Source organism: Cetorhinus maximus, chromosome 4 (assembly GCF_964194155.1).
Source record: "Cetorhinus maximus chromosome 4, sCetMax3.hap1.1, whole genome shotgun sequence".
NCBI classification, from domain to species: domain Eukaryota; kingdom Metazoa; phylum Chordata; class Chondrichthyes; order Lamniformes; family Cetorhinidae; genus Cetorhinus; species Cetorhinus maximus.
The window spans coordinates 66,453,929-66,474,756 of NC_135882.1; the positions used below are offsets into that span (position 1 = coordinate 66,453,929).

Consider the following 20,828-nt stretch of genomic DNA (forward strand, 5'->3'; position numbering starts at 1 on the left):
TGTATGCCAAGCAATTCAAGTTGGCCATTGACACAAGCAATATAGGCACTGGGGCTGTACTGTTACGAGAAGATAACACTGGAATTGAAAAACCGATAAGGTATTTTTCATGGAAGCAGACAGAGAAGATATTCAACAATTGAAAAAGAGACTTTGGGCTGAATTTTTCCGTCAGTGAGAAGGGGTCGGGGCCCGCTCGCCGACGCGAAAATGATGCAGGATGACATCGGGGGAAATTCCCACCGTCATCCCGCCCCATTTAAAACTTCAGGAAGGTGGGGACACAGCAAAATCAGCTGTCCGCCCGCCAACCTGTCAATGGCCAATTGAGGCCATTGACAGGATAATTAAAACACTTAAAGGACCTGCCCGTCCAACCTTAAGGCTGGCGGGCAGGCCAGGAGCCCCAGCAGGCTTCTGAAAAAACATTAAACCTCATCCACCAGCAGGATGAGGTTTCATGTCAGTTTTTAAAAAGTTTATTAAAGTTTTTGTGCACTTTATTAACATGTCCCATCTCATGTGACATTGTCACATGAGGGGGACATGGTAATGAATTTTTTATTTTTCTATTTTTAAACTTTGAAAACCTTCCAGCGATCTTCCTGAGGCACCACTTAGTCTCAGGGAGATGTGCGCTCTTTCACACACATACGCGAAAGAGCGCACTCTTGCATTTGGGGAATCCCCCCCCCCCCCACCGCCTGCACAGGAAGCGCATAGTGCTTCCCGGCGGACGGCATGCTGGGCGGGCTTTAATTGGCCCGCCCGCGCAAAATGGCGGCGTGGCCTGCTTCGGCAGTGGTGATTGGCTGGCTGCTTGCCCGCCGCCGAGTCGGTCGGGCCCGCCCACCCGTCAAGGGCAAAATTCAGCTCTTTGAGTTTGGTATTAGTATTGCAGAATTTTGAAATTTATGTTGCAAACAATTCATCGGAAACAATTGTTTATACAGACCATAATCCTTTGAAGTTTTTGGACAAATTTCGTGACAAAAGTGCAAGGCTTTTCAGAAGGAATCTATTATTACAACCATTTAATTTACGTATTATACATATTGCTGGAAGAGAAAATCTGTTTGCAGCTGCATTATCAAGAGTGTGAAGCTTAAAGGAAAATGGGACTTTTTAAAAAAAAAACCTGGACACTGAACTGGAGTGATTTCTGTTAATATCAAGGACTTGTGTATATATATTATGTTAATGCATCTGGTAATGTAATGGTGTAATAAGTATAGGAGATAGTGTGAGATTGGTTATTAAAATGAAACCATCTTTTAGAATTATGACGGTTCATTTTTCGATAGGGAGGGGGATGTCATGAAACTATTAATGTATATATTATTGGAAAATATTTTTCTTTTAAAATAGAGGTTTGGTCTATTGGTGTGTCTTAACTGGATTAAAGCCAACTAGTCTGGGTGCTTTGATGTGTACTAGTTTTGATGTGCAAAAGAGATAGAGTGGATTTGCATTTTTTTGAATAGAGCATTCAAGAAGTGGGGTGAATTCTAGCACCTAGCTAGCAGAGACCAAGAAATATTTTTATATTACTAATAAAATTACTACTATGAAAGGGGTTTTACTGCTAGAGAGGTGGAGTTCAAAGTGGCTGATGATACAATGGGAATTTACAATGGACTGTGCTAGGTATAACAGGACAACCATTTTGTGTGTGTAGAGCTAAGGCAGTGTGAGATCAAAAGCAGCTGTAAGTCTCCAACTGTCTCCACAGGAACTAAAGTGAAAAGGACCTAATTTTGAATTTGTAAGGTGAAAATGCCTTGCCTGGTGTCTGATTAAGTCTATTGGTTGCTGTTGCCTTAATGAAGATTAGTTTGGGAACCTTTTAAAAGTAATGATTGTAGTAATTTGTAGCCATGTGTATGTATTTAACTTGTGTAAATTAATAAAATGTTTCATTTAGCTTAATATAAAATCTCTCGAGAACTGGTGGTATGATTCCTGAATTTAGAGTTGCATTTCAAACATAACACTTAAAATTATAGGTTGTGACAGTTGTTTAAAGTTTCCCTCTGGGATTTTTAAAAATAACTCTGCTTTACCAACTGTTCGGTCATAACATCATCTGCAAACTTGGCAATAGTACATTCATTTCCCTCATCTAAGTCATTAATATATAGTAAATAAATGAGGCCCCAGCACTGATCCCAGTGAGACTCCACTAGTTACAGATTGCCATCCTGAAAATGCCCCCCTTATCCCAACTCTCTGTCATCTGTTAGTTAGCCAATGTAAGTGAATAGGGACAGTGAATGAGTGTGTGTGGGCTGTAAGTGAGTATGGACAGTGAGTGAATGAGTGTGGACAGTGAGTGAATGAGTGTGGGCTGCGAGTGATTGAAGATGGGCATTAAGTGAATATGGAAATGAGTCAGTAAATGTGGACAGTGAGTGAGTGTTGACGGGGCTATTCTCCATTTGAGTGTTAAAAGTGAAAGTAATTAACAAGTCTGAGACTGCGCGGCGGTGACTCTTGGCCCCTGTCCCGGTTCACACTGAGGCGGGGAGGCTTGGAGCTTCCCCTCACCAGGAAGCGCCTTAATCCGGGCTCCGATATTCGTCATGAGCGGGATTTCCTTCGTTCACTGGTGACCCAGAATAAAATGACAAATGGTAAGTGGAAATAAAAGCGCACGGGAGATCTGATGACAGGCAGGTGTCTGCGATATGCAAGTTAACAATAATAAATAGTCGCTTTCTCACACTTTTTGTCGCATTGATTTCAATGGTCCCGCAGTGAAAGACAGCAGCAATGCCGCCGGCAGACACTGACTCGCAGCAAACACATGGCTCTGCTTCGGATCCGGATGCAGATCCGGATCCAGCACTGACCCTATGGACCGAGGGGACCTTTCCCAGGGGAATGCGCTGCTCTGGTTCCATGAGAGAGAAACCTGGACCTGGCTTTCACGGGGATCTTTAAAGGCACCTGTTTGGAAAGGTGCTGCCGGCACAGCCAGCTTGCGACCGGATCCTCCAATCCCAGAGGGAATGCCAGTTTACACCTCGCTTCAACCCAAGGAGGAAATTCCCAAACTAATCGTTCAGATTGAACCAAACTGAAAACTAACTGGAAAGGTTCGTCCCTTCCGGACCTTCTCCAGTACATGAGAGCAGGAAAAATATACATCACACCCACGTGAAGGAAGAAGGAGGGGGTGAAGAGGGAGGAGAAACCCCGAGAAGGTGATTAATGGAAAATGAGCAATTCAGTGAAACTGGCACACAAATAAAAACAATGCTATTTACTCATTGGCAGTGATGCCAAGGGAGTTTATACTTACAGTAAACCTACTGTTAGACCTGAAGCTAGTGATGTGGAAATGGAAAGTCAAGCACTTTTTCAACTTGTTGTTAAGTTGGAAACATAGACGGACTGGAACATGAATAAGATTGTTGGGATTTAATATGTGTTTTTAGAGGAACCGCGTTAACTAACATTAACTCTGTTTTAGTTAAGGTGGGTCAAATGTAAATGAATGAAATTGCAATTAGTCTATTTGAAGATTTCAAAATGAGTAAGAAAAATAAAGTTTTTACTGCCACGCAGATGTTACCTGTCCAACGTGCCTGCCATTCCACATAAGTGAAATCACAAATGTGATTCATAAACACTAGAATAGAGGCACCCATTGTTCCTCTGCCTCCATATTTCCAGAGTTATTTTGTTAAGACATCGCGTAGGTTTAGAATCCTTTTGCCTGGAAGAATTGTTAAAGCGCAGAAGGTAGCCATGGTAAATAATGGGAGGATTTCCTCTTTACTAGAAAGTGCTTTTTTAACCAGCAGGTTGTAATGATCTGGATTGCACTCCCTGATAGGCAACAACAGATTTAATAACTTTCAAAAGGGAATTTGATAGATATCTGAAAAGGGGAAAAAAAACTGGTCTAATAAAAGCAAAATGCTGCGGATGCTGTTTCTGTTTTTATTTCAGATTTCCAGCTCCGATGCCGCCAGACCTGCTGAGTTTTTCCAGCATTTTCTGCTTTTATTTAAGAAAAACTAGTCGATGGGGAAGGAGCAGGGGAGTGAGACTACTAGGTAACTTTCAAAGAACCTCAGCAGGTCTGGCAGCATCGGCGGAGAAGAAAAGAGTTGACTTTCGAGTCCTCATGACCCTTCAACAGAACTGAGTAATATTAGGAGGGGTGCCACCCCCCCCCCTTCCAACTTCTCTCCCCCCACCCCCCCCCACCTTAAACCAGTTTATATTTTACCCCTCTCCTAATATTACTCAGTTCTATTGAAGGGTCATGAGGACTCTAAACGTCAACTCTTTTCTTCTCCGCCGATGCTGCCAGACCTGCTGAGTTTTTCCAGGTAATTCTGTTTTTGTTTTGGATTTCCAGCATCCGCAATTTTTTGTTTTTATTTCAAAGAATCTCCTTTGGTACCACAGGCTGAATGGCCTCCTCTGTTATTTGACTTTATTTATATAGATTTTACCCAATACTGAACTGAAGAAACCCTCACATTTATGATGCTTCATAAAGTCTGGTATAATTCCTAAACTGATGTGTAGGTAGATTATAGAGGTAATTTTTAAATTTTGGGCTCTCAATTAGGAGCCTGACACTGGAAATTTGAGTGCGCATGATTTTTACAATCGTTTTACAAAGGCAGATTATTACTCATTATCTACAATAATTACTTGTTTCATCCTATGCACTATTTTCTCAATATGATTATCTGATAATGTGCAACCATCTTGCAATTGATTCAGATATATTTGTTTAAAGCATTAAAATCTCAATTCTTTAGCATAGTTCCAGGTAATAAACATTTGCCACAATTTATTAAATAAACCTGTTCATTAGTTCACTTAAGTTATATTTTGTAATTTGAATGTGTCATGGGGATTGGATGGAGCCGACATCTTAGACCTGAGTTTGAATCCAGGTTAAATGTGACAAAAAACACTTCTTCCTACTGGCTGCAGTACTCTTATATAAAATTAATTTGCCCAGCCTCAACCTGTTTGTTAGTAGGTACAAGCCCGAAGTTTTCATTTTCTGATACATGGGTGATCAAGTTCAGTGAAGTAATTGGGATGACTGGTTAAAAATCACAATGGCCCATTATTTCTGGCTGGAGTTAAAAGAGCTGCACTGCACCTGGCTGTATGATAGTTGACCCAAATACTTAACAATGAAACTTTGGGAGAAGTGGGAGAGCCCACCATGACAGAAATCTATTCCGACATTAGATAATCAGCCAGAAACTGAGATCCTGCATGAGTTGACGTCTCTCAGTTGAGATGGAGATTATCACGTTTTCAATGACTGTCTCTGGTGTCAGAATCAAGTTGCTAAAGTTGTTGAAAAAACATCAGTGCAGTTCATGGAGTCAGAGGGATCTAATTAAAAACGTAAGGTTGTGGCTTCTGTATGTTTAAGAAGCCTGGGGACCTGTAGCTCATAATTATAGCTAAAAGCTGATAAGATGATAAAGTAGTTTCCAAGCCAATTGCATAACCTTCAAATTTGTTCCCTGAGGTTCCAAAGATCGAGTTTGACAGAACTTAAGTGGAAACCTGATAGCCACCTATTTCAGTTAAGGATCTGCCAAGACAATTGTACTTTTTGCATTGGCTCAAAGTTGGAAGGGAGGTATGCAGACAGTTTAGATTTAACTTCTTTACAAGCAGCTACAAGGTATTAGGGATAGAGTACCGCAAGAGCTCCAGTATCTTACCTCTGAACTTGCAGTGACATGTAGACTATTGGTGACATCTCTTTGTGGCTACCACTGATCAGTCTGAGCACAGAGCATCTATAAAGTGAGCAGATCACGATGGTCAGAACCACGAGCTTGCAATGACTTCTTATTCATTTACGGGATGTGGGTGTCGCTGGCTAGGCCAGCATTTATTGCCCATCCCTAATTTCCTTTGAGATTGAAGAAGATAAATCCGTACAATCCCATGGCATTACAGCATTTCAGGATTTTAATTATGTAATTTCATCCATTTATAATTCCTCAGTTGCTGGTGACTGAATAAGTCACATTCTGCTTTTATCACTTGGGAATACAGGATTTTCACTATTATTCTAGTGTCAAAATTCATGGTTAATGTTAATTGGATAGCTGACCATATGCCAGAAATACCAAAGTCAGAGAATTGTGACGCAGTATGTTTCTCACTTCCTGGATCACATCAATACAGAAGTCTGGCCTCCTACCACCTTGTAAAGTTGGTGGCAACCCATTAATCCAGCTAGTGATTTTCTACCAGGTTAATTTTCTTGAATATGGATTGGCCTGTGGTTCAGATCTGAATATTGCTACCTTCAGGTTAATAACTTCTGCACATCAAATTTGCAATTGCATTTCTGTTCAAAATACCTATATAGAAAGAAAATAAATTTCACTTATTTGACACCTCTTGTGTACTCAGGATGTTTCAAAACACTTCATAGTCAATTAAGTCCTGGATATTCAAATGAAATAGTATTTGTCAAATTGAAGTGCGCCATGCAGAGGCCAAATGTAATTTTGAAAAACACATTAGTTCTCTCATAAAATTTACAGCGTACATTGAATACTACATGGGCGGGTGGGAATTAACATTTCCAAGGGCTTTCAGGGTAAAGCATGGAAGAATGCTAATATATCTCGATATAATTATAATTAAAATCATTGAGCGATCTTGAGGCTGAGTCTAAATCCAGGAGTGGAAATTATATCACAGTTCATGTGATGCAGTATGATTGTTTTTATAATAGTGCCTGAAACCCCAAGATTGGATTAAAATTCACTGAGTTGCTATTTTACATAACACTCTGCTTACAAGGATCATTACTGATATTTGAAGTCTGACACCGTTAACTGAACTGGATGGATGTGATTCACAGAATGATAGATCCTAAAATGCATCATAAAGTAACACTGCATAATTAAGGACCAGTATTTTTCTAAAATGTATGAAATATTGAGCCACCTGACTGTTATCTCTATAGATAAGATAAATCCAAAAATTCAAGAGCCTGAAAGTCTATCCACAATCTTATTTATCTATATCTTATCTCTATAGACTTGGAAACATGATGATGACAGGTAGACTTGTTCTCCATGACGTTTATCAACTGGTTAGTAGAATGAGTCCCGTTGGTGCACCTGATCATTATTCATTGATCAGCTCAGCTAGCTTATGGTTGCCCTGGAGGCCATTTCCATTCTGGTGGTTGTAGTTTGGCAAAGAAAATTTTGTTTGCTTTAGGGTTCTTGTGTGGCATGTGCAAAGTAACATGACAATAGGGTAATGGTTAAACATTTATCCATTTTCAAATGGTAATACCAGCTCACGTGGAGCTGGCAGAAATAACATCAGGTGTTTTAAGGTTGGTAGCCCCTAAGCAAAGTAGCATAAAGTAGTATTGATAGTACAGCAGCACAATAGATTTGAAGCTTTATTTTCAGGTTAACAATTTTACTCTGCTGCAAATGTCATTGAAGGCTAGACATAATGAATTTGAGAGTAATAACTCCTCTTTCATTTCTAGTGTCATGATGCATGTTGCTACCAGGTTAGATGAACTAAATGATGCACTTAATGATTTAATTGCTTAATTAGAAACAAGACAGCAGACAGAGACTAATGGGCATGCATTGCTTTTGTCTTGAGCTAGTTGATTATTCTAAACTTAACTGGTTCCTTTTGATAAGAGTTTTTGACATACTATTAATTTTCAGGAAAAAATAACCATATCAGAGTAATACAAGAGTAATGTGAGTTGTAGCCAGTGATGACCTGATTTTGGGCTTATAATTCTGTCCACAATTATGTCAAAACATTCTAGCACCAGATGGAATCTGACGTAATGTATAATTCAAGAGGCAGTTGACTTTTAATATGAATGTAGCTAATGGCATCGATGTGCAACAACTTGCACATATGTTTCAGTGTAACAAAAAAAGAAGCATGAGTACAACTAAATGTTCTCAATGCAACAAGGTTACAATCACATTTTGAGTCCTTTTAACTGTAATTCAGTTTTCTTTAGGTGTATCCTTGGTATACCTTCCCTGATGATTCTTCTGATCCCAACCATTGCACTCTCTTGTAAGAACAGAAACTTAAACATGACAGAAGTAATGAATGATTTCCAGTATGTCATATTTCAAGATTTGCAAAACTTGGTAAGGACAAAAAAAAATTATATGAATTTAACTTGTTAAAAATGTTGAAAGTGTGAGAACAATTTGCACTGAATACCTACTTATTTTCTTCTTCAGTTAGAACTTTTGGATTCCAACATTTATGATAGCTGCAGAAAACCTCAGAAATCAAAACCTTCTCCTTGCCTTGATGGGATGGTAAGCTGAATTCAAGACTTGCTTTTGCTGTGGGTTTTAGATCTAATTTCCATGAATAAATCAGTGGAGAAATGATCAGTCTTTCAAGCACTTAGTTTTTTTTGTATCTGAATAAAACTTTGAGAAAGGTCATCTGAATAGAGTTTGATGTTATTAGCTGGTTTAATTGGTAGTGGGATTAGTATGGATCTAAATTAAAAATCTAGATGCATTTACAGATAAACTTATTAAACCTAGAATTAGTATTTCAAAATTATGACTGCTGCTGTGTAGACACCATCTTGCATCCATCAGGTTGAATGCATGGTGATGTCAAAGTATTTAAATGCTTGATATTTGGTGATATTAGAATATTTAGATGCTGTAACCTCATCTTGGGTTCAGATGAAATTATAAAATGTTTGAAGCTCCCCAAGTGGCCCAGTCGCTTAAGGCAATAAGTAACTGAATCATGCAGGCCAGAAAGACCCTGGATTCACTCCCTAGTCAGTTGAGTTAACTACCCGGAACTCCTTCCCCTTGCCCTCCGCCCTTCCGAAATAAATCTTATATTACTAACTGAAGTGCTTCACTTTTGATTTTTGATTCTGTAGACTGTGTACAGCTCTGGTTGCCACTGGAGCTCTTCAGTCGCATACAGATGTTTTGGGAAGAACCTTTTGTATAATCATTGTCATGCCTGGTACAGAGACATCATATGATGAACTTTCAGTCAAAACTGAACACAAACAGGCTATTAAAATGGCTGTTTATATCATGTGACCTTTGGCATTTGAGCTACATACAGTACGAGTCTCAAGTGAATACCTAATTAAATATGCACATTCACAGCCACTTGGGGACTTCACACATCTCTTTAAAGATGAGCCAACACAAAAGACTACAGAATTTTGGAGATTGCCTGTCTCCATGTTTCATACTGCCTAAAAGAGAAAATCAAAACTAAATCGATTGCAGATGGAAGTGAATGTCCCCTATCACCATCCCATTGTATAATGATGGTTTTTTCCCATCCAAACTAGACTGGGTGGACTGCAGAGGTGTTAATGCACAACACAGGATGTGTAATTGATACAAATACCACCTCTTATTTGGAAAAGGGCTTGAAGCTGTGGAAAGTCAGATGGTGAGGTTGCCCTGTTTTTGTCTGCTGTTAAAAATCAGCTCAGAGCTGTTTACAGGCAGTTCCACCAAAGCCATCGAACCATCAGTTCACTAGTCTGTGACCCAGATTTAGAAACAAACTGAGAGCCATCAGGCAGCCAGAGTACGTAACCTCTTCCAGTTAAAGTTCACCTGAAAGCCAGCCTCCTAGAAACCAGCTGTGGATCATTCGCTCTACAAGACCCTCTCACACCCTCTCTTTAACTTTAGAGCATGAAAATCATCCAAGAAAGTACAGGTCTACCACATGGGAGACCGGAGATCATAAACCAGAGACTGAGATAACTGTAATCTGTAAAAGTGCATGTCTTTAATCTGTATATGATGTGTGTGTGCATGTGTGTACGAATATGTCTGACATCGTGTTTAATTCGGGGTATGTGAGAATAAATAACCTTTATTTTTTCATCAGCGAGCTTTTGTGAGTAATTATTTAATTGGGATTCACACTCAAATGGGTCAAGAAAAGGCACAGCTCTTTCCACATAAAGCATACTGATCATGAGGAGCAGTGGCGAACAAACATTCTGACTGCATGCAAAAGACTTGATAAAGTTTTCCTTCATAACATGGAACTTTAATGCAGGTGCCAGGAATTAATTGATGTAGATGCTGATTAAGAGCTTGAATACATTTCTGGGAACAGTGTTTGAGACTGCGTTCATTCCAGAAAAAACTAAATGTTATAATGGGGAGACAATAAATGAGACCAACATAGAATAAAGGACAACCTTCATCTAAACTTTTTATCCCATAACTACATAGCTCTACAGTATTTAGTTCAAACACTAGAATTGTTACACCACTTAATATTATTCTATGTCTTCCATTTATTTGCATTGTATCAAAGACTAACACACTATATATTCTAAATTTTTGTGCTTTATTCTAGGAAATTCATTCAGTCCACCGCTTGACATGCTCTGTTCTTTATATTGCTAAGCAAAATAACTTTGATTTTAATCAGGAGATAATAATCTTATCCAGGAACACTGAAAAAACATTGAAATGCAGTTGCAAAAGTCAAAAGGTATGTCAGCAGTATTTAGTTACATCATGTTTCATTACATTAATCTAAGTTTTATTAAAACTAGGGAGACTGGGAATGTGCACATCTATACTATGTAATCGAGTTGCATTGTTTAATATGATTAAAGACTTTGTTCTAGGTACTTTATGCCACATTTACAGAATAAGAACTTATAGCCATAGGATGCAAACAAACCTCTTCACAATAGATCATCTCCGTCTATCTGCCTTGCTGTTACATCCACCACTCCTCTCTTTGAAAATTCATTCAATTGTCTGTTGAACCAATTTTTATAATATCTACTTCACCAGTTTCAACATGTCAGTTTAACTCAATACCTTGCTCAGTTCTGAGTCAGAAAGTCATGGGCTCAAGTCTCAGTTGAGAACTGGAGCACATCAGAAGTTGTTTCCCAACTTTGTGCTCCTAACAAACTAATGGTGAGAAAACGGTGTACCTCATCTGCCCAGATTTCAGCTCCTGATGAATGAGCCTGGGAGTGTGAAATTAGAAATCACCTCTATATTCTCGGCTGATGATCCAATGCAGTATTCAAAAGTGCTTGTCAAAAATGACACCATTTCGATGTGATATTAAACTGATGGTGGTACAGGTGGACATTCTGAATCCCATGATACCATTTAGAGAATAGCAAGGAGTCCTACTGCTGATAAACTTCCCTTTCTTAATGAATACTACCAAAAATAGAACAACTATTTCTTACTCATCTCATTGTGAACAGCAAAATCCCACAACCAGCAATGCAGCTGCTACATTTGCCTACCTGATACTTGTGGTGCTTGGTGTTTTGAGGTGTGATGCTGTGCTTTTCAAAGACAATTCTTTCTTTATTGGCCAGCAGCCAATTAGCATTTGTTGAAGAGTGAAATCGCTGCAGGGCAGACAATGTCACATCCCCACCAACTCTTCAGATGGCAGGAAGGGAAACCCTGCCGTCCTAAAAATCCTGGCCACAAGTCTTACTACCCTTTTTGATGAAGAATATTCTCCCTGCTGATTTTCCCTTCTTGCTCTTAATTTTAACTTCTCTCCCCTGGATTGCGAATCTTTCACCACAGTGAGCACTTTCGCAAATCAATTTGGTCAATTCACTTCATAATCTTGAAAACATGAACAAAATCATCTTGAAATCTCCTTCTTTCCCCCCAAAAAGTTCTTAAATTTTCCTTGTAACTTCTATTCCTGTTATTCAGAACTATCAATTTTTCACTTCTGTATTCTCTCACGAGAAATTATATCCTTCCTATGATTCTGTCACAGTAAATACACACCATTCTCCAGATGGGGTTGGATCAATGGCTTACACTGCCACAGTACAACCTTTCATGATTTGTACTCCAATAATGAAACTGATTATTTCCGCTTTATACTGAAGCTATCTACCGAACTGATTGGTATACCATTCGATTTATGTGATCAGCACAACCATACCACCGTCTCTCTTAACAATTATTAACTCTTGATTCTTTGTTCTCATTCTAATTTTGTACTTCACTAGCAATCCAGAGGGTGTGAGTTCATATCCTTTCATTGTAAATTCAGAACTCTGGTAATGTGGAAAAGTGATCATGAAAGATCTTGTAAAAACTCAGCTGTTTCCTTTAATGTGCTTTGATCTGTTACATCTACCAGGTCTGGCCTAGGTGTCATTCCAGTCTCGCCATGCTATGCCTAGTTGCACTGTGCCTGAGTTCCAAAACCCTTTGCCTGATCATCCCAAGAACAAATAGTTTTTTTAAAAAAATATTGTCCCACCGATTTGCACGCCTGCTTTGTATCAGCTGATCTCACCAGTTGGGGTGTTAATGTCTTTTGACTAGAAAAGTCAGAATGAGTGCTTGTAGAGGTCAGTAGATAGTGACCACATCTCTCGCTGAGACTTCCTAACTGGAGACCTTGAAACTATGTTATTAATTGGTGTTATTATAATAGCATTAATATTAATAGCCATTTGGTAGTACGGAACTTTTGTATGGAACGTTTTGCTGAAAAAAGAGACATGCTGTCAAAGCTCTTCTTGCACTCACTGGGACAGATATGTGCTAGAAGCTATATATATTCTCACCCTGTCCTTTGTGGACAATAAGGAGCATGTCCATGCATTTCACCCTTTTCAACTAAACAAAAACTTGGGGGACAGCTATTCTCTAGTTCGTTCCCATGGTAATGCCTTCACCAATCAGTCTTATTGAATGGCAGAGCAGGCTCAAGCTGACTGGTCTACTTCTGCTCCTATTTCATATGTACATTGCTGTGGGTCTGGAGTCACACGCAGGCCAAACTGAGTAAGGATTTCCTTCTCTAAAGGACCATTAGTGAACTAGATGGGTCTTTACAACAATTGAAGGTAATTACAAAGCTACTAAACTTGAATTCAATTTCCACCAGCTGCTGTGGTGGGATTTGAACCTATGCCCAGAGCATTAACCTGGGTCTCTGGATTACTATTATGGATTGCACATAACCTGTTACAAAACTCTTGTGATGTTTGTAGTTTCAAATTGTGTATGCTTCCAAATTATTTCTGTAAATTTCCAAACTTTTATATTATCAAGTATAATTGCATTATGATTATAAAATAATGTGACATTCTTCACTTGCAGTATTTTCAAACATGTGAAAATAATCTAATCATGCATTTGAGACTTCTCTAAAAGTGCTTCTGTAGCCCTAGTAATCTTACTTATCTTGTGCCCTAAATTCAAGGCCCTCCCACTAAACCTCAGGTGGGAGTGTGCTGGAAGTGCCATGAGTGAGGCTAAAACCTGGAGATGTAGGTCCTGTCCTTTCCTGGAAATTTTCAGCGGGGTCTTGTTGAGGATGGAACATCTGGCCAACAAGGTCTCGGTCCTAGTCTGGGCCCACAAAGAACAAACATCTTTGTAAGGGGGAGATGATAAATTTGGGCAAAGGGAACCAATGGGTTCAGGTAAGGAATCATTTCCAGGGTTCATTTTCTTCCCCAGAGCCAGCACTCCATATTTAACCATTTCTGTTAGACAAGTGCCCAAGGTAAACTCCTAATGGTATTGAAATCCACTTCCATTATTTAAATTAGGTGACTTACCCCGATCCTAGTCTGGCGAGAATGTGTTCAGTTTTCCAGGGTTCTTCTATTTACCACATTTGAGAGGTTTGCACAATCTATTGCCCTTTAACCTCTGCAGTCCGGAAACCTATTGTTTGGAAACATTAGTTGCCCAGGTAAATGTTTATATCTACCGTATTTTTCATTCACACACTTGTGGTTAGGCACATTCTAATGTCATTCTATAATTCAGAAAATTCTGAAACCCAGATATGACCAAACATTCTGGACTGGAGAGGTTACAGTCTACTAAAGTTTTCATTTAAGTATAATTGTCATTGATCTGTTGATGGAATTATTCCAGTGAGAAATTTACTGGTTCTGATATTTGGTCTTAATAATTCCTTAAACACTTGCATTACTCCTTTATCTTCTATTTTAACGACACATTGACTTGCTTAAAATGAATGGATTAACACCTCTGTTTAAAATATGGACAAAAATGTAATTTAAATGCATGTGCAAATATTATAAGTAGTATCTTTGGGCTTCAATTAAGCTGCTGATTTTGAATTGTCAGTATACTTTTCAAGTGCAATAAAACAATTGTATCATTTGTATTTTGTTCTAAGGTTATGCATATTTAAGCACACTTTAACAAAGTATATTGTTAGCTCTATGGTGTGATTTAAACTAAAAGTAGAAGTAATTAAACTACATGTTTTTGTTATTGAGATGCTCGGGTCTAATCTTTATTCACATTTTGACAGCAAAGCAGAAAAAATCGCAACAGGAAATCAAAGATGTCTACAATAGCCAAGAGCAAGACAAAATGCCCACAAAAGAAGTTCCTAAGAATAACAGAAAAAATTTCAGATATAAACTTATGCTGGAAAAAAATATTTAAGTTCACAGAAATATGATTAACCTTTACTATGACGTTTTCTGTTAATCATGAAGATAATATCCTTGCAACCTATGCATTTATGCTGATGTCTACATTCTGATTTATGGTTCATCAAGATTTGAACTGCATACATTCATGCAAGCTCAACTGGTATGCATTATTGAATCACTACATTATTGAAGGTCAGTGTAGTAAATGCAAGTCCATGTCCTTGTTGACCAGATATCAGTCCCATGAATGAGACATTAAATCAAACCTTTGTCTGCCCTTTCAGGTGAATATGAAAGATTCCATGGCACTAGTTGAAGAAAGTGGTTGAGCTCTCTCACTGTCTCATTGCTTTTTGTGGGACTTTTCTGCACAAAAGTTAGCTTCCACATTACTCTATCTTACAACTGTGACTACGGTTGAAAGCACTTCATTGATTTTTGTTGGAATTCCAGGTGTCAGAGTGAATTAACACTTCAAATCATTTTGAAACTTGAGTATAAGGAGTTAAAGTGATAATCCTTGTGGATGACAGTGGTTATATTTTATTCAGTACAAGTAAAACTAAACACATGCTAATGTCTGAGCAGTAGCTCAGCAGCAGCAGCGTTACCATTACACTCTGTGTAGCAGGGTTAAAAATACATGGGGGCAGTGGGCAAATTCGCTCTTGAAAGCCTCCAAAAAATTTAGGAAAATTCAATCACAGGTGTGACCAATGAGTGAAAGAGAGAGACTCTGAGAGGAGCTGCTACTCCAATCTCAGGTTCTCTCTCTCCCATTCTTTCTGCTCCTCCAGATACAGAACCTATGATTGGAGGAGCAACAAAGGAGGGAGGGAACCTGTGACTGGAGGAGCTGGAGCAGTTATGCTGGCCAGTCCTGCTGCCGCTAACACCTATCAATTTGAGAGGAAACTGTTTTTAATCCTACGTTTTGGGTTCAGCCAAGTCTCTTTTACCTGGTGTCTATAAAACTCATATCCACCTGTGTTGTGTTCTGTTATTTACTTGTGTTAAGGAACAGTAGAGTTGTTGGTTAACCTCCTTACTGCAATTTTAGTTTTCAAAGAAGATCTGTGTGGGTGACAGAGGCCATTTGCTCTATTTATCTTTATCTTATCATGGGATTTGGGCACTGCTGGTAAGGCCAGCATTTGTTGCCCTTTTGTAATTGCTCATGAACTGAGTGGCTTGGTTGGCTATTTCAGAGGGCAGTTACAATTCTGAGAGTCCGGAGTCACAAGTACGTCAGACCAGGTAAGGATGGCAGGTTTCCTTCCTTAAAAGACATTATTGAAGCACATGGGTTTTTGCAACAATCAATGATAGTTGTCATGGTCACCATTACTGGTGTTCCAGGTGAGTTAATTGAATTTAAATATTCAGCGGCTGCCATGGTGGGATTTGAACCCATATTCACAATACATTCGCCTGACCCTCTGAATTACCAGCCTAGTAATATTACCATTACCCCACCCCAGAGATGAAACCTACTGTTCTGTTCTCCCCATTCTGTTGAGCAAGCCTAATTATTTTTTACATATGTATATTTTGGGAGTTGGATTGAAAGAACCCGAGGACGTACACACAAATTTGATCAACCAGATATTGTGAACTCCGCTGGTTGGAGTCAAACCTAACACAAAGGAAGATGGTTGTGGTTGTTGGAAGTCAATAATCTCAGCTCCAGGACATCACTGCAGAAGTTCCTCTGGATAGTGTCCTCAGCCCAACCATCTTCAGCTGCTTCATCAATGACCTCCCTTCCATCATAAGGTCAGAAGTGGGGATGGTCACTGATGATTGCACAATGTTCAGCACCATTCGCGACTCCTCAGATACTGAAGCAGTCCATGTCCAAATGCAGCAAGACCTGGCCAATATCCAGGCTTGGACTGACAAGTGGCAAGTAACATATGAATCACACAAGTGCCAGGCAATGACCCTCTCCAACAAGAGAGAATCTAACCATCTCCCCTTGACATTCAATGGCATTACCATCACCGAATCCCCCGCTATCAACATCCTGGGGATTAGCATTGACCAGAAACTGAACTGGCCATATAAATACTGTGGCTACCAACTGTGATGAGTAACTCCCCTCCTGACTCCCCAAAGCCTGTCCAACATCTACAAGGCACATGTCTGGGGTGTGATGGAATACTTTCCACTTGCCTGGATGAGTGCAGCTTCCACAACACTCAAGAAGATTGACACCGTCCAGGACAAAACAGCCTGTTTGATTGGCACCCCATCCACAAACATTCACTTCCTCCACAACCAACACACAGTGGCAGCAGTGTATACCATCTACAAGACGCACTGCAGGACTGACTGCTTAGCACTTTCCAAACTTGAAGGACCATCATCTTGAAGGACAAAAAGGCAGCAGACAGATGGGAACACCACCACCAGGAAGTTCCCTTCCAAGCCACTCACCATCTTGACTTGGAAGTGTATAGCCTTTCCTTCACTGACACTGGGTCAAAATCCTGGAACTCCCTCCCTAACAGTACTGTGGGTGTACCAACACCACATGGACTGCAGCGGTTCAAGAAGGCAGCTCACCACCACTTTCTCAAGGGCAATTAGGGATGAGCAATAAATACTGGCCTAGCCAGCGATACCCACATCCCATAAAAATGATTTTTTTAAAAATTGCATTTGCCAAATTAGAGGTCAATTTGTCTAGGTTTACATTCTTACTGTTATTTGCTGGCTAACACACTCAGACAATATAGAATCCCTAGTCTGAGCTCATCTCAGCTGGTATATTGAGGTTGCTGATGAGTTTTGAATGTAAATCCACATGCAACTGAAGATCAGAATCATGTAAGTTTTTTCCTGCTCCACTGTCCAACCCAATAAGCAGTCTGCACCTATTTACCAAGTATATAAACGCTTTATGAAATGAGCAATTCCCGATAAAATGAGTAAAGCCCAAAACAAGGGATCACAAGCGTCTAGTTAACTTAATTTGAACAAAGTGGAGTGTGTTCCATCTACTTTGATGATTGCAACAGATCCTATTTTTATCCCAAAAAAGGTTTAATTTGACACAGAATATTAGAAAGTGTCTTTATATTATGGTGGGCTAATATAACTCACGGGATTTGCTATGAATCCTGACAAATGCTACATGTTCAAAATGGCTTTCCAAAGAGAGAAGGAACACAGACAGGCAGTCGCATCAAAGTGAAAATGGAATGTCAATCCACCGTCATGCAGTAAGTCCTCACAAAAGGCACATCCTTTCTACGATAAGTTTATTTTCACAAGGCACCTTCCCATGCAAGCGCAAGAGGTGCAACACCTACACTTTCACCTCCTCCCTTCCCACCATCCAGTGCCCCAAACAATCCGAGGAAGGTATGGTTAGGGTGATGGCTTTTTGTGTGTAGAAGTGTATGTGTCAGTTATTTTGGAAAATAAATTGTTGCTTGTTTATATCTGTTGTTTTCTTGTGCCAATTTATATATGTGGTATCTCAGCTTTTATACTTTGTGTGTGTTGTGGCTGTAAGTTTAATGGAAGGGTGATGATTATTGAGGAGATTGATGAATTCTGCTTCTATGTGAGTCCAAGTGCCACATATTTCACCAAATATCATAGGGAGCCTGAGAGACTTTTTAAAAATACTCTCTTCCTATTCTGCCATGTGTATGTTTGCATTGGCTGGGGAAAATTTCATACCTATAGTTGTGTCTTTGATTTGAAGAGAAAAATTCATTCTTGAATTCAAAGTAATTTTTTGTTAAATTCAGGTGTAGTTGCTGGATCACAGCTTCATCTGATCTGTCAGACTGGGGAAATGTATGAAAGATATTTTGGGCAACTGGAGTTGCCATATTTCCATATTTGTGTAAGACTTTCAATGTCCTTGTAAGAAGCATGGCATGGGAGGGTGGGCGGGTACGGTTAATGAGTTAACCACCTCTATGAAGTGGTATTTGTCTTTAATGTAACTAAGGTGCTTTTGTGCTAAGCGAGTCCAATCTATGTCTCATTAAAGCATGGATGGTCATGTGAGGAGGTGTTTTCACTTGGAAAAAAATCACTGAAGTGTGAAGTATTTTTGAATTAAACCATTTGTTACCCGATGGTTAGCTTGGTGCAGAATTAATTTGTGTGTAGTTGAACCTTTGGAAATCAGTAACCTGATATGTTTGTCAGCACCCACTTTAAACAAAAGTATTGAGGGGAGGAAACTTGAACTTGGCAGAACACAAAGAATGCTGGAGAATGCTATTTGCTTGCAATTAATTTTTAAACCGGAGTTGTGGATGTGTCATTCCTAATAAGTTGCCCTGTGCCAAGTAGTTAGAATTTTCACTTTGGGACTAGAATATGGGAGATCTATTTATAATAAATTAACAAAAAACATCTTATGTGTAAAATCCAAGTTAAAAGATTTAATACATACACACACACACTCTTTAATATTTTTATGCTATCATATGTATCTAAAGAAGAAAACCCTAAAATATTCAACACAAATATGGAAGGTAAGGTTACTACGTGACTGCATCACCTAATAAAGGAGTTAGTGAGAATGAAAAAGGAGCCCCCAAAAACCAAAAAGTAGCTAAGGCCCTAACCACAAATTCCCATCAAGTCACCTCTCAGCTACTTTTACCCAGACTATATAACAAACTGGATTAACAATATAGTTCTACATAACAATGACATTAAAGAAGTGCAGTCGGTTATAGGGCGGAATTGTCCCAGATTTGCACTAAGTACAGTAGCGGGCGGGAATAATGATGTTTAACCGCTGGCCGCATTGGCCGTTTCTCATGCCTTATCATCCCAATCCCACCACATTAATTATACATTCCAGGGAAACACGCCATTTCGATGGTGGTGGTCTCTCATTTGCTGGCCACGTCTTGACCTTGCTGCTTCATCATGCCAAGCGCCATATTTAAAGTGCTACCACACGCACACCTCTCTGTGCTTCCAGCTGAGGACTGCTGCACAGAAGACATGACGTCAAAAGGCAAAAAGAACACAGCTCCCAGGTTCAATGACACATTCCTCGAGCGTCTTTTGGACGCAGTGGAAGCTCACCATGATGTCCTCTATCCCCGCTCTGGCCACAGACTGGGCAGCAACATCACCAATCCAATGTGGTGGTCAGTGCCAATGCCCTACAAAATAGGACAGCCACCCAGTGCCACAAGACCTCCTTTGTTCTGCCAGGTTAAGTCATTCTTCTCATCACACTCAACTCACACACTCACAAATCCATCACACATCCACAGGGATCTCACACCTCAAGGGACAACACCACTAACTCTTCCGCACACCCTCACATCTCCAACAGGCTCATATTGTCTCAAGCTTGCCTCCTCATTCCATCCATGGCTCTGCTCACCGTACAAACATTCCACGCAGTGCCATGTGTTCTGCTCACACTCCAACTGTTTTCATGCAGGAGAAGCCTGCTCACATCAGCAGGGAGAGGTCCCAAACCGGGGGTGGACTGGCCCACATTAGGCCCCTCACTCACTTTGAGGAATATGCCAAAGCGCTGACTGGTGAAAACATGGACTGTGCCTGTGGTGAACACCCTCATGCAGATCCTGCACCACATCATCCCTCCCTCAACACAAATGTGAGTGTTCTCTCTCCTGTTTTTGACAGTCAAATTATCTCTACTTTGGATCACAGGGAGCTCTGCCAAGCGACAAAACACCCTCAGTCAACCAGTCCCTCAGCTCCATCCAGGTCCTCACCTCTAGCCCTCCATTGAAGAGCTGGAAATAAGCAACCTGGAAGACCTTCCACCAGCACAGAGACACACACCTCGGTGGGACCTAGACCTAGAGCAGGCTCAGGTTCACAATCTGGTGGTCACCACATGGACACACGTCAGCAGCAGGAGGAGGGGCTCACAGGGGGCAAAGTGGAGAGCACAGCCTCTGAGATTACTGACAGCAGCAGGAGGCAGGTGTGGCTGAGCTCCCCGGCACTCGGAGGGCTGCTGGGGAAGAGACATCTGTGAGGTCCGAGTCAGATGACGAACCTCTAGATTTGCCCTTCCAACTCATCCTGGAGAGTCAGGAAAAGGCGGGGGAACATCACGCAGTGTTGTTGGAAGCCCTCAACAGAGTGACACGCGAGTTGGAGGAGTCCATCTGCCTTCTCTCTGATGTAGAGGTGCCCACATGTATGCGTATGGAAGTCTCTGTGGGAAGGATGGTGGATGACATGGAGACCCTGGCCCTACAGAGCAGGGAGATGCGCGCAGACCTCCACTCCATCACAGGAGCAATGGGTCAGTTCCTGCAGTGGCAATGCGAGAAGGAAATGGGGCACCTCAACATCCCTCCAGGTGCTCCCTCCC

The 20,828-nt window shown here is 40.3% G+C and overlaps 1 protein-coding gene across 1 annotated transcript; it reads left to right on the forward strand.

The window, feature by feature from the left end:
- Positions 1-2,539: 2,539 nt before the first annotated feature.
- Positions 2,540-18,579, forward strand: LOC144679667 (interleukin-7-like). The gene is made up of 5 exons (XM_078540268.1): positions 2,540-2,633; positions 8,017-8,162; positions 8,259-8,339; positions 10,396-10,533; positions 14,353-18,579. Exons 1-5 carry the CDS (start codon positions 2,624-2,626, stop codon positions 14,503-14,505), a joined length of 528 nt encoding a protein of 175 aa, XP_078396394.1. The 5' UTR covers positions 2,540-2,623; the 3' UTR covers positions 14,506-18,579.
- The last annotated feature ends 2,249 nt before the right edge of the window (positions 18,580-20,828 follow it).

Bases quoted from the DNA above. Each gene is read 5' to 3' on its own strand.
- LOC144679667 (XM_078540268.1), top strand. The intron at 8,340-10,395 runs GTAAGCTGAATT...GCTTTATTCTAG, and splicing joins CTCCTTGCCTTGATGGGATG to GAAATTCATTCAGTCCACCG. The intron at 10,534-14,352 runs GTATGTCAGCAG...ACATTTTGACAG, and splicing joins GCAGTTGCAAAAGTCAAAAG to CAAAGCAGAAAAAATCGCAA.